The sequence below is a fragment of the Artemia sp. Qi Xiang Cuo genome, chromosome 3, assembly GCF_049724085.1.
Source record: "Artemia sp. Qi Xiang Cuo chromosome 3, ASM4972408v1, whole genome shotgun sequence".
Taxonomy (NCBI): Eukaryota; Metazoa; Arthropoda; class Branchiopoda; order Anostraca; family Artemiidae; genus Artemia; species Artemia sp. Qi Xiang Cuo.
Genome location: NC_142796.1, coordinates 21,110,183 through 21,123,614, shown reverse-complemented (window position 1 = coordinate 21,123,614; position 13,432 = coordinate 21,110,183). Strand labels below are relative to the sequence as shown.

At 33.8% G+C, this 13,432-nt stretch overlaps 1 protein-coding gene across 2 annotated transcripts in view; it reads right to left on the bottom strand.

Moving 5' to 3' along the window:
- Nucleotides 1-7,640: 7,640 nt before the first annotated feature.
- LOC148953848 (uncharacterized) overlaps nucleotides 7,641-13,432 on the bottom strand; it is a 160,700-nt gene continuing 154,908 nt past the window's right edge. For both annotated transcript variants that reach the window (XM_089086842.1, XM_089086843.1), the window contains exon 8: nucleotides 7,641-9,404. In XM_089086842.1, the coding sequence (XP_088942968.1) occupies nucleotides 7,668-9,404 (1,737 nt within the window). In that variant the 3' untranslated portion in view covers nucleotides 7,641-7,667. The remainder of the gene's footprint in view (nucleotides 9,405-13,432) is intronic.

Here is a 13,432-nt window from a genome sequence, read left to right as displayed (position 1 = left end):
TGTAGGCGTATTTAACAAGTGGCCTTTTTTTTCTCTTTTTCTATTTCTCTTGTTATTGTAACAGTAGCATAATTTAGCGTTTATTTTTGATTGCTACAATAGCTATTTAAGTAAACGAACACGAACGACCGAACGTATAAGTTGACTTCGCTTTCCTTTGATTTTTCACGACTGGCACTTTTTGGCCACTAAGACATGGCTTTTGGTCAAAAAGGACCTAAGCATGTCTGAGATATGTGGCTAATTAATTTAATTTTTTAAGCAGCCTAAGACTTGACTCAAAAAATTTCGCAAGGAGGAAACATAACCTCTTCTTTTTATTTTCATTTGTTGATGAGTTTGAAGAAAAAAGGCATAGGCTGGCTTAAGTATAGCAGTTCCATTTAAGAAAAATGCAAAGTTTAGCCAAGGTCACACAAGTGGAAGAAAGAAGGGAATAACTCAGAGATCAAGACATGATGAATGCTAAATTGTTTGAAGTTCCGTATAAATAAGGTGTGTATGGTAAAGTGGCATCTTTCTTACACGTTTAACCCCCCCCCCTCTTCCTCCTCATACTAATGTTTACTTCTACATGTACTCTTGGGATAAACTATTTTTAGACGAGATGCTTTTTTTCCTGTTCACACAAACTTTCAGAAGATTTCGACTGGACATAGGTAGGTATAGAATACTAAGAAAAAACGGCAATAATAGTAAATAAAATTAGGAGGAAAACTTTGCTCCAAGTTCAAATTCTTAGTAAACAGAAAACATCCGCCTTCCTTCTGCTTAGGCAACGTCGTTTTCATAAAAAAGCCAAGATCTTTTGAGATTATATTTAATTTTGTTTATTTGTTTTTGTTTGACCAAAAAAGACGAAAAATACGTTTCTGCTTTCCTGTATCTCTGGGTAGCAACACATATGAGTGATGGCTCTTAGTGGGCGCCTCTGGTGGCACTTGAGGAACTAAAGTCTAATTCAAGGTTGTTGTTCGATTTCTACGTTTCTTCATAAAGCCTACTTTTCACCAAGCTTGTGCCTCAACTACTATAGCTATCATATACAATCGATTCGTACTGCTGTAATTGAAGCATTTATTCTTATTTTTCACCTGGATTGGGTGTTTTTATAACTATGTGTAACTATTTCCAAGTAGAATAGATAAGTATTTCTGTAAAATTTTGTAAAGGATTACGTTTAAACTGAACTTCTATCTCAGTTACAGAAATATGCGTATTAGTCTAGAACTTTCCAAAAGTTATTTCGTTAAAAGTTATTTTCCCAATGAACAAAGAATTAAATGGAAGCCATTATGACAAAGTGCAGTTTAATATGTACTTGGAAGATATACAACTGCATTGTTTAAATACAACCTTAACAGCGCTGCTCAAATCAAGTGCTTATTACGGGCTTCATAACTAAATGAAATGCAAGATGACAGTACAGCCCATTTATATCAAGCCCGTTGAATGTAAGCAAGTGCACTAGAACACTCACTATCACAAAAAAACATCCCATGACGTCTTTTGAATTCCGCACTTAAACTGTAATAGATTTTCTCTGTCTCCAAAATACTTTAACTCCAAAAAACGTTTATTGAAGAAAAATAACAAAATTTGAAGCCAATTTGGCAAAGTTCGTCTTAATATGTGGTTGAGACACACTTTTATGTTGCTCAAATACAAATAGCAAAGCAGTTTTTGAAGTACCATGATGTACGTATCAAAACTGACAAATTTTTTTTCGTTGTAGCTATAATAAAAAAATGATGTTAAATATGCAAGGAATAATTAAATGGTCAACAAAAATCTTATAATTAAATGGTCAACAAAAAAAACGCTACTATATCCTACAAAAAAAATTATAAAAAAAATTGCCCAATCCTTTTGGTTTAATTTTTATTGTTTTGTTTTATGGGCGTTTGCTCTGTAAACGCTTCAAGTCAGTTGAAAACATTAAAGCAATATATTGTACTTACGTTACCCCATGCCCAGGATTTACCAATAGGCCTGGGCCTAGTGACGCACAATGCCAAGGGGTGCAATAAATTATCACTGATAATTTGTTTTCTTAGCAAAAACGGGACTGATGTGAATTATCTTAAAAAGGCCGGGTGCACTCCGCCACCGCATAAGTCGCGCCTCAGAAATCACGAAACACGCAAGTGAGCTATTGAGTTTTTGTCCAGATGGTATTGAGTCTATGATTGTGGATGAATACTTAAGTTTGAAACCCTTCTTGGTACAAAATATTCACGAAGAAAAAAAAGCATGACTCTAACTGACGTTTGCAAAGTTTTTCGTCACTTGAATACTGCTGAAATCAATCCAAACATTGACATTGCCTTAAGAATGGTTCTTAGTGTGCCTTCCACAGACTGCAAAGGAGAACGATCCTCCTCCACCCTTTCTCGGGTGAAGAACTACCCAAGATTCTCAATCTGGCATGACAGATTGAGATCATTATTCCTGCTCTCTAGTGAGGGAAGGCTTACTCAAGCGATGCCGTACGATGACATGATAGATACCTTCGCACGAAACAAAGTTAAGGGGAGGGCGTTATCGTTTGAATTTGAAGATAAACAACCCTACTTACAAAATAATAGATAATGCGCACATGTATTTATGTGTTGCTATTTACCAGCGAATTAAACTTATTTCAATGCCTTGGTGGTTTATTTAGTTTACTTAATACCCCCAACATACGAATATTCTATCCTCAAATTGTTATCATAAGTAATGTTATCCTGCGATAAAATAAAAATTGTCATTCTAAGGATTATTTTATTAAGGAAAATGGACCCTTCCTGCCATGGAAGGAAAACGGAGCGGCAAAAACGCTTGGGCCTAGAAGCGTCAAAGCTTTAAATCCGGCCCTACCCCTGCCCTAATTCTGATTTTCCCGTATGTGATTCCATGGTCTGGTCCATGATATAAATTTTTAAGCCTTCAGGAAAGAGCTAGCTTTGTATATAGGGTCTTAATACCTCTGCACTCAGGTTTTCGAACACTTTGAATTCGAGAGTAGTGGAGTGTCCATCGTAGTTTTTTTTTTTTTAACTCATTAAGAGGATTTCCTATTCCTAAAATTATACGAATTTGTCATGTGCTAATAGCAACGACGAGCAACTTCGAAATTAACACATGTCCGGGTTGCAGCGGTAGCTAGCAACCTAGTAAGAGACGATCACGGCCAATGTTGAGAAATATAACAATCCTAAAAATAGAGTCCGATCAAAACAAAAAGTACACCATTAGAACCGCCAAGTCTGAAATCCTTACATAGCAAACTTTCTGTACCTTGGCTTGAACAGCAAAGGAAATACATTGGCTAAAAAATCAAGAAAAGTGGCAGCTACTACAGCATTCTGCCTCAATGGTATTTTTCTTCTTTTCCACAGATAGCTTGGCACTGGAACATAGTAGTGAGTTGTTCAATGGCTCATTTTAGAGGAAACTTTTAGATCTAGTGCCTTTTGTAACTAAAAAAAAATAATAAAATAAATTTGTTTGGAAAAACTTTATTTTTCGTGTACAATATTGATCAATGACTTCATAATCGTAGGTTGTAGTTCAAACAGTTCGTGGTAACGATCTGTAAGAGCGACTCGTCTCAATAGTAACCGAAAACCGGATTTTTAATATCAATAGATACATCAAAAGAATCGGATTTTTATGCTGATTTTAGATCTATAAGTTTCATCAAGTTTACTCGTATCCATCAAAAGTTACGAGCCTGGGAAAATTTGTCCTATTTTCAAAAAAAGGGTAAAACACACCCTAAAAGTCATAGAATCTTGATGAAAATCACACGATCAGATTATTCCAAGATGATGTCATAACATTTGCATTGACAATGTGTTAAGACAACTTGAAATGATTTTATCACTGAATATGACGTCATGCTAACGGTGCTATTAAATGCTAAAGGAGAAACTAGATTGATAATACCAAAATGAAAAAAAATTATTTATATTAAGGTTTCCAAATAATTTATGTGTTATTTTCTATTTTGAGGGTCTGTAGAGTTACTACTCAACTGTTTACAGGTTAAATATTGTGGAATCTTGTAGTCTGGTCGACCAAATACAGCTAGTATTAGCTATTTTTGATTTGATTTAAGTTACCGATGTGTGTAAATTATGCTCAAACTGTCAAGCCATGTTAAAAGGGGCTAGTCTAATACACATTGGCTAACGGGTGTTGTTTGCAAGCTGGCTAATGAAGCCAGTTTGGCTTTCTGTCTCATATTCAGAACTAACAAAAAGCTGTTACACTGATATTCATGAGAAGACAAGAATTGGCTAGGCCTGAATAGCAGATCTGAATAAGTAGTGTAAAGTGCTTCTGCCTAGTTGTTATTAGAGCTCAATTCAAATTAGGAGGGTTGTGACTTGAAAAAATTAAATGTTTTCGTTTTTGTGATTAATAGCTTCAGTGAATGAACACTGTTCTTATTTGCCATTGACAATAATTACTGAAAAACTATTAATAGTGATTGATTCCCCCCCCCTTTCCCCCCAAAAAATATGCTTACGTCAATACGTTGTATCTAGGAAGGAGGTGCTCTTCTAACCAACGTTGAAGGAACTCTTTCCTGGCCCTATATACAGGAGTTATTGTACATTTAAATACTCATAAACATGAAATGGGAGTATAGTAAACTTACAATTAGAATGAAAACAACAAATAAAAAGAAAATTGATATTGAGTGAAATAAAAGCATCCGTCGTTTAGGAAATATAAAACATTATAGGGGATGCATTTTTGGAGCAGGACCAATTCCGAAAAACAATAAATTACAATAAATAACAGAGTCAAACTCAAAACGAGCAGAAATTAACATGAGTAGGGCTCAAAACCCCTATGCCTTCCCAAGGCCAGAACATAATTTACACTTTACTGAAAAAATATGAATGTTTTTACTTTTATAGCTTTAATTAATAAGATAATGTAAACACTTTGACTACTAAACATCAGTAGATGTATATTAAACTGACAATTCACATTCATTTGTATTTTTTTCAGTAAAGTGTTCTGGCCTTGGGAAGGCATAGGGGTTTTGAGCCCTACTCATGTTAATTTTTTCTTTTTTTGAGTTTGGCTCGGTCTTTTATTGTAATTTCTGTCCGTTTTGGGTTCTATTTATTTATCCATGCTGATTTCTAGAAGTTTCACACTTGATAGATTATTGGATTTTATTTTTTTTTTTCATTTTTGGTTTAATGGAGTTCTTTACTTTTCTTTGAAAAACTTATTTTCTGGAAAAAGTTGTTACGAAGTGTCCTGGTATAAAGAAAAAATAAATAAATAAATAATACATTGTGCCAACATCGTTCTTTACTTAGGCAGCGCGATTGCGCTGCTTGTAATTTTGTAAAAGACTTTTTTGAGGAAGTTTTAGTCTTCAATGGCCCCTTCCTATCCCTATGTTTCTCGAAAACGGCTCCATATTTTTCGGAAAAATTGGTATCTTGGAATATTCTCGCATAAAAAAACGATCTAGATAGGTCAGAAGTCGTTAAGAGAAAATTCGTTAAGAGCCTTAATTTTGGTTTTTTGCAAATGCCGTCATGTACTATGTTATTACATTATATAAGCTTTGCTTATGACATCATATAAGTATTTTCTTATATGATGTCATGCATAGCATAAATGAGATTGTTGAGTGTCCAATGCAACAGTTATTTATATAATATTGATTAAAAAAACTTTTTCCACAAAATAAGTTTTCAAAGAAAAGTAAAGAAGTCCATTAAACCAAAAATGAGCAAAAATAAAATCAAATAATCTACCAAACGTGAAACTATCCCAAATCAGCATCGATAAATAAATGAAACCCAAAACGAACAGAAATTACAATAAATAACCGAGTCAAACTCAGAACGAGCAGAAATTAACATAAAGTGGGCTCAAAACCCCTATGCCTTCCCAAGGCCAGAACATAATTTGCACTTTACTGAAAATATATAAATGATTTTAATTTTATAACTTTAATAAATCAAATAATATTAATATTTGATTAATAAATATCAGTATATGCATATTAAACTGACAATGCACATCCTAAATTCATCTTTCTTATTGGGCTGGGATGTCTTGCAACAACTTGATATCTTCCTGAAATCTCAAGTTCTGGATGGTTCTTTTAAGCTCAGAGGAGATTGATGTTCACTCTGGGCATTCAAACAGGAGATGCTATTTAGCCTAGACTGTTGCTGTATATTGGTGACAGAGAGGGCTTAGGTGTTTGTTCCACAAGTGTTGTTCAAGATAAATTGCAGCGTCATAGTTTTTGAAATCATGTTAACTTTTTGCGGATTCCCATGGTCAGAGTTTCCTTGCACATAATAAACGCATTCAACACCAGGATCGACATCAGACTAAACGACTTTGATTTTGGACAATTTAACTTGACTCACACTCCTATCAAAGCATATTTTCTATTGTAGAGAAATTTAAGAAATTATCGACTACAGTTTGGTAAAAAAAAACCCTTAAAATATGAAATAGTGGACATTTAAAGAACAACGATTGATTAAGACCCCTGTCCCATACTTCTTCAAACACAATAGTAAATTTTATGTTCCTTATAGCTTGATTTATTATCTTTGCTTTGCCTTATTTGCTCCTATAACTTAGGTTACATGTTTGCACTACAAAATTACACCGCTTGCCATACAATGTTAGGCAATAGCTATAAGGAAAAATAGTTATTTCCTAAAAGTATCAACAAAAACTTTGTGATTTTGTTAACAGACAAAATCACCGAGACATCCTGCACAGTAGACACATTTGTCACAAGAGGGAACATCAAAACTTTGGGGGGAATCAAGACATTGATTATTTTACCAAAAAAGATACTTAGGCAAAATCTGTTATAAAAGAATCACATAACGAATAACTGAAACAAGCTGGGAGAGAGCAATAAATGCTAAATAGAAGTGGGAATTCTGAATCGTGATGACGAGGGAAAGGCCCTCCCTTGAAAATAACTGTTGAATTCCAACAACAACTTTCTAGCAAAACAACAATGGTTGATAGGCTCAACCATTGAGCATATCAGGTTTATAATAAGAAGTATCAGCTTCAAAAGCTAACTAAATTAAAAACATTGAAAAAACCGACGAAACCAGAGCTGGAAAAACAACAAGAAATAAAAACTCATCCGTGATCTTTCTACTTTGAAAAAATGCAAGATTCCATTTTTTTGCAGATGGGACTTTGAAAACTTCTCAATAAAGTTCTCAGATATGCTGACTTTGATGGTGTAATTTTCCCTGAGATCCCTTACCCTGTTGGGAACGTTTCGCCTCTTTCTAAAATAGAGCAAAATTTCAAAGGCTCATAATTTCTGGTGGGTAACTTAAAACTTAATGATTTTTGCACATTCAAAATCATGATATATATATATATATATACATATATATATATATATATATATATATATATATATATATATATATATATATATATATATATATATATATATATATATATATATATATATATATATATATATATATATATATATATATATGTATTTACTTGTAAGAGTTTCGACAAATATTAGCTTGTGGGAGCTATCAGCTTTCCTAGAGTTCCTATTGGCGAGTTAAAAAACAATCTACTACGGGTTTATAGAATTGGAATGAATAAATTCTTTTTTTATTAAAATGAAAATTTCACTTCCCAAATATATCACTCCAAAGAGCAGATTCTTCTTCATCTTCTTCCTCATTATCGTCAATTATTTCAGCAGTCGCTCCCACTTTCTTGCCAGATATTCTTTCATATTCTTCAAGAGTTCCGATGACCACTATTTTATCTTCAACCTGTTCTAAATTCTTTTCTTCATTTTCCACTTCTTTTGTTGCCTTTTCTTTAATCTTAGACCTGACTTTCGAAAGAATTTTACTCGTTTCGACTATTTTTTTAACCTTATCACTAGTAACGTAACGACTTTTCCAACTTTCTTCTGTTGAAGGATTTTTAATCTTTGTTTTACCAGAGTCCAACCTTTTAGGGCTTATATGAGTTTTGGCGATAAGAGGAGGAACAGATTTTTGGATAGTTTCTACAGCGATTTCCTTTATTTCTTTGCCTTCTTCTGCAACACACAACTCTTTGCTTTCTTTAGCGCCCTTAATAAAGAGTGGCTTTTTTACTACAGGCCCCTCAAGAGACCCACTTCTGCTTGAACCAAAATTGATCCTTTTAAGTTTTCCTTTAGTTGGGACAGTTCGTTTACCACTCTGAAACGTAAATTTCGTTAATGGTCTTTCAACTGTATATTCCACTTCCAATGGCGCTGAATCGGTATTAAAGTTAAAGTCATTTAAAATATCTTCTTCTCTTACCTCTTCTTCTATATCAATGTCATCATAATCTCCTTTCCAAAAACCATCATCACCAGCTGGGGCCTCAGACTCATTTGACTCCTCCTCTTTTGGTATAGTTTTATCTTTCTTGCCCTCAGTTTCTACATGTTTATCATCTACTGTTATTACACTTTGTTCAGCTTTTTCATTTTCTTTTAGTGAGACCTCTTTCATTGGACTATTACCTTCCCCTTTTCTATGATCCGAACTCTCTTTGTCAGCTCGTTTGTCCTCTAGATTCTCTTCATTTATCTCAACTGGTTCTTTATCCTCTAAAATTTTGTCACTTCGGCTCTTGTCTTTTTTATTATCTACATTCTCTTTTTCGGGCTGTTTATCATTGACAGAGTCTTTATATTCATCGACCACTTCTTTATTTTCTAAATTTTCCCCTTTGGTATTTTTATTTCTCCCTTTCCTATGATCATCTAAAAAATCTTGATTGGCTTGTTTGTCATCTAGAATATTTTCTTTTTCATTTATTTTGTCTATTGAAGCTTCTTTTTGTGCACACTGACCTTGTTCTTTTTTTAAAACATCTTCATTTTTACGATTGTTACCTTTAGCTATACTTTCATTCAGATTTTGAGCTTCAGTATTTCTAACATCGAATATTTCTTTTTTTTCAATACCCTGGTTTTCACCTTTACACGAAGTATCTTCTTTTGTACTTTGATCTTTTGAATATTTACCATCTATACTTTCGTCTCTTTCACCACAAGTTTCTTTTTCTTGCATACTTTTTTCTTCCACTCGATCGTCCAAGCTTTCTGTGCTACCTGTAGAGGACGGGATTGAGTCACTGCTGTTAGGTTGATCAGAAAAATAGTCTTCGTTTGAAGACTTCTTTTTGTCTACAGCTTGTTGAGTCTTAGTATTGGTTGTATTTGGTTGAATTTGTTCTTCTGATTTCACAGATTCTGCATTTTTTTGTAGGATGTAAGGAGATAACGAACCATCAATTTCCTCTTTGCTAGTAATAAAAACATTTTGTTTTTCCACTTCTTTGCGGCTAGACTCGTCAGTTGACGCAGACATCTCCTTAAAGAAAAAAGTTGGTAAATTTCAGATAAGTGCGTGATAGATTGGAAATGATATGTGAAAAAAATTCGATTTTTATTAACACATACAAAAATAGTCTTATAAACAATCAGTATTCTCATGAAGCTATAACTGCGTTTTTCTAACAGTTACCTCAGTTAAAAAAAAAAAATAATAAAAAACATTACCCACCTAGCGGATAAATTGTCAATTTTACACATACAAAAAGACAATTTTGTGCACAATTGGATTTTTGAAGGGAACACTGGAATTTTTTTAAAAGTTTTTTCCTAGTAAAAAGATTTGTATTCTTTTAAATTAGAACTACCTATCCACACTAAAACAAAATCGCTGGCAGAATGACAAAAAAAACTGTTAAAATTGATAGCATTTTCGTTGAATTTTGTACTTTTGATTCCACTTTGCAAAGGGGTGCACTGTGACGGAAGGAAAAAGCGACTGAGCAGATTTTTGATAATGGTAAACGGCTCTTTTGGGTAAATTCCACGAAATTAAATCTGTTTGGTTTTAACTGCTCGAATTTAAGGATTAACCAATATTGTAAAGATTTCAAACTCGTTTATTTGTAAGTACAAGTGGTAAATACATGCAGTTATTAATCATAGAAGTAAAATATATCAGTAGTACCCAGAGGAGAGGAGTAAAAATGTGATAATAGAATACGGTATGCGTGTAACTTAACCCCCGTTAAACTCAACCAATTTAACTTAACCCTCGTTCAACTGAACCCCCGCTTAACTCAACCCCCGTGCAATTCAATCCTCATTTCACTCAACCTCCGTGTTATTCAACTTCATGTACCTGAACCCCCGTTTTCTTCAACCCCCCTGCAATTCAACCCTATTTAATTCAACCTCATGCAATTCGTTCCCATTTTAACTTAACCCTACTTGACTCAGTATTTCATGTGTGTTCATGTGTGTGACCAAACACACAATTCATGTGTGTTCGGACCCTGGGCATGAAAATTTTTGCTAATTTCAAATACATACGACAAAAGGATAAATTGTTATTTTTTAAAGGGGTAGAGGAATAGTTTTGTATCAAAAAGATAAAACACACACTTAAATAATGATTAATCAATGAATAAAGACCATTTCATTCGAGGCAAATTTTATCACTTCCAACAAAACGGGCTGAATTACATTTTATAGATACTATAGTGTTAAGTTGAATGGGGGTTGAGTTAAATCAGAGTTGAATTAAACGGGGTTTGAGTTGCATGGGATTTATTTGCACGGTGGTTGAGTTGAATAAGGGTTGATTTGCATGGAGGTTGAGTTGAATGGGGATTTACTTAATCGAATTTGTGTTAAACGGGGTTGAGTTGCACCAGGGCTCAGTTAAATGGGTTCGGTTGCACGGGATTCAGTTAAAAGAGGGTTCAGTTGTACGGAAACCGTATAACAATATTTGTGCATTATTAGTGTATTTCCACGGTGAAAGGGGTGCCATATGGCGGAAGGGCACCCTGCAAAACCGGGAATGGTATTTTTTTTGTGGTTTTGAATTTTTTGTAGTATACCTTTTCTTCGTCAATTATGTTTGGCCACCCAAATCCAAAAATAAAAAATAAAAGATGTTTTTAAATTAGTCAAGGTGACATTAAAGTTTGAAATTAAGTGAAAAAGATTATTATGTCACCGAGAGGAGAGGAGGTGGGATTTAAAAAAAAAAAAAAAAAAAAAAAAAAAAAAAAAAAAAAAAAACGTAGAACACTGATAGATGAAAAAATTTGATTATTTTCGCTACAGAAGTTTTTTCTGTCCCGACTATAAGCAAAGAAATCCTTCTACAGTTCAAAGTTATCGATGTCGACCGGGCATTAGTTCTATGCTATTTCAAAAATTCATTCTACGAAATATACAGTATTAATGCTTTCTATATCTTTGTAAGAAGAAACATAGAAATATTCCAAATTTAGTACTCTGTCTTGCATTAGATTTACTGACTTTGAACAATCTATGGTTTGAGTTAAAATAAAAATCAATTTATTATATTTAAACAAGAAAAGTGTTCATTAAATTATTTTCAGAGGAAAGAAGGGGATCAAAACAATCGGAAACTGACATATTATATGAACATAAAGGAAAATTACGTATAATTGTAATTGGAAAAAAAGTGCAATTTTGAAACTTAGGGCGTAAGGGTCAGCGTGAATACTCTCCCATCCATATGAATAACAATCATGGCATTATTATGTTTTTGCTTAAAAACTTTCTGTTCTTTTCTACAGTAAAACGGTTTAGTTTGGCTTTTATTTTCGTTCCCTTTTAACTACTCGTCAATTTTAACTTTCGTCAATTTCTCTTTGTCCAAATGGTTACCCGTAAAAGGCAAGATTTTTCATAAGAAAATTATCCAGAATTCTTTTTTATTCCTTTCAAACTCTTTCTTTTTTAAAGGACGATCTATAACTATTACCATATATTGCAAATAAATTTCACTCAAGTGTCAACCATGACTACATCTACTACTAATAAAACTATTACTATCAAACCAATGCACCATCAAGCTACCCGAGATCAACACTGCTACGCATGTAGACCAGCCTCAATCAAACTTCAAAGTTTCCAACGACTTTAGACCTATAAAAGTCCTAAAATATGTTTAAGTACTTGTAATTTGAATTCTAGATCGCTGTTTACCTAAGCGGTTATAGTGGACACTTCAATGACAGTCTACTTTACGCACAACTTAATGAAATTATGCTTTAAATTTTGATAACTATTTATTTGCTGTATTTTTGCACTTATAACATAACTGTTATTGAAAGTGCGTGAAATTCAATGAAAACAAAACCAAACAAATCATAAAGTTAGTAAAAAAAGAAAAAAAATAACAACTGATAATTTTTCAGTTTTGTTCGAAAGCAGAAAATTCTTATTTAACCTTACTATTTTGTAGAATAGAAATTAAAAAATAATTAAAATATAATCACAGCTTCCAAGCACTACCAGATCCATCCAGTGGCGTAGCCAATAGTTTTCAGAAGGAGACGGGGTGTTAGTGCTTAGGTGAGACAAGATAGATATTTGCATATCATATAATAAACAAGAATATTAACAAAAGGGTTAGCCTTTGAGACTGATAACTCATTAGGCTATTACAACATTAGGAAATTTAGTGTAATTTCTTAAATAATACACATATAATTACAGGCAAAACAGTTTAAGTTTGATCAGCAAATTCGCTTGTGGATAGGCTACTCAATTTCCTTGAAAAATTATAATTCCTATGTTTTCGTTTGCTAAGATTAAAATCAGCTAGGAAAACAAAGCGACTGAAAGAAAAACTTTAAAGAGCCGACCGTACCAGAGCATAGAGTTAAATCAACAAAATTATGAAGCTATTCAGAAATTGTAAGTGAAGCATAGGCCTGCAAATTAGGATTAGAAATCGACAGCCACGGTATTGACAGAGATTAAGTTTGGTTTGGAAACATTGGCCCTTGAAAAAGCTGAGGAAGATATGTCAAATGTTTGGTTCAACCCCATTTCTGGGACCGTGATGAACAAGGGTAAGATGTATAGGCCCTGTTTAGTGTAAGAAAGATGACAGATGGCTGAAAATGTGCTCTTTGGCCATCCATCTGAGGCAAAATAATAAACAGGTCTTCCCCGAATGAGGTGGTGAGAAGAAGACACAGGGAAGAATTTAATGGAAATTGGAACTTCATGGGAGGGGTTAAAGAGTGTAGCTCTGAATAGATTGGGATGGAGAAAGAGTATGCGCAGCTCAGGGGACTTAAGGCTGGAATGAGTGTGTATTAGTAAAAGAAAAGGTAAAGAATACGGAACTGGACTTTGCAGTCCCTACAGGCAGTACTGCTCTCCGTTTCATACCCGTTCAGCCATCCAGTGCTTTCGCACACCCTTCCTGTTTACGTTCCCAGATTTCTCTAGGCACCTATTTAGAGCTGGGTCCACTCTGGCTGAGCTTTAAGAGTCACCCACTGATCATATCACCCACTATCACCCACTCTGGCTGACCATGTATTTTGTTTG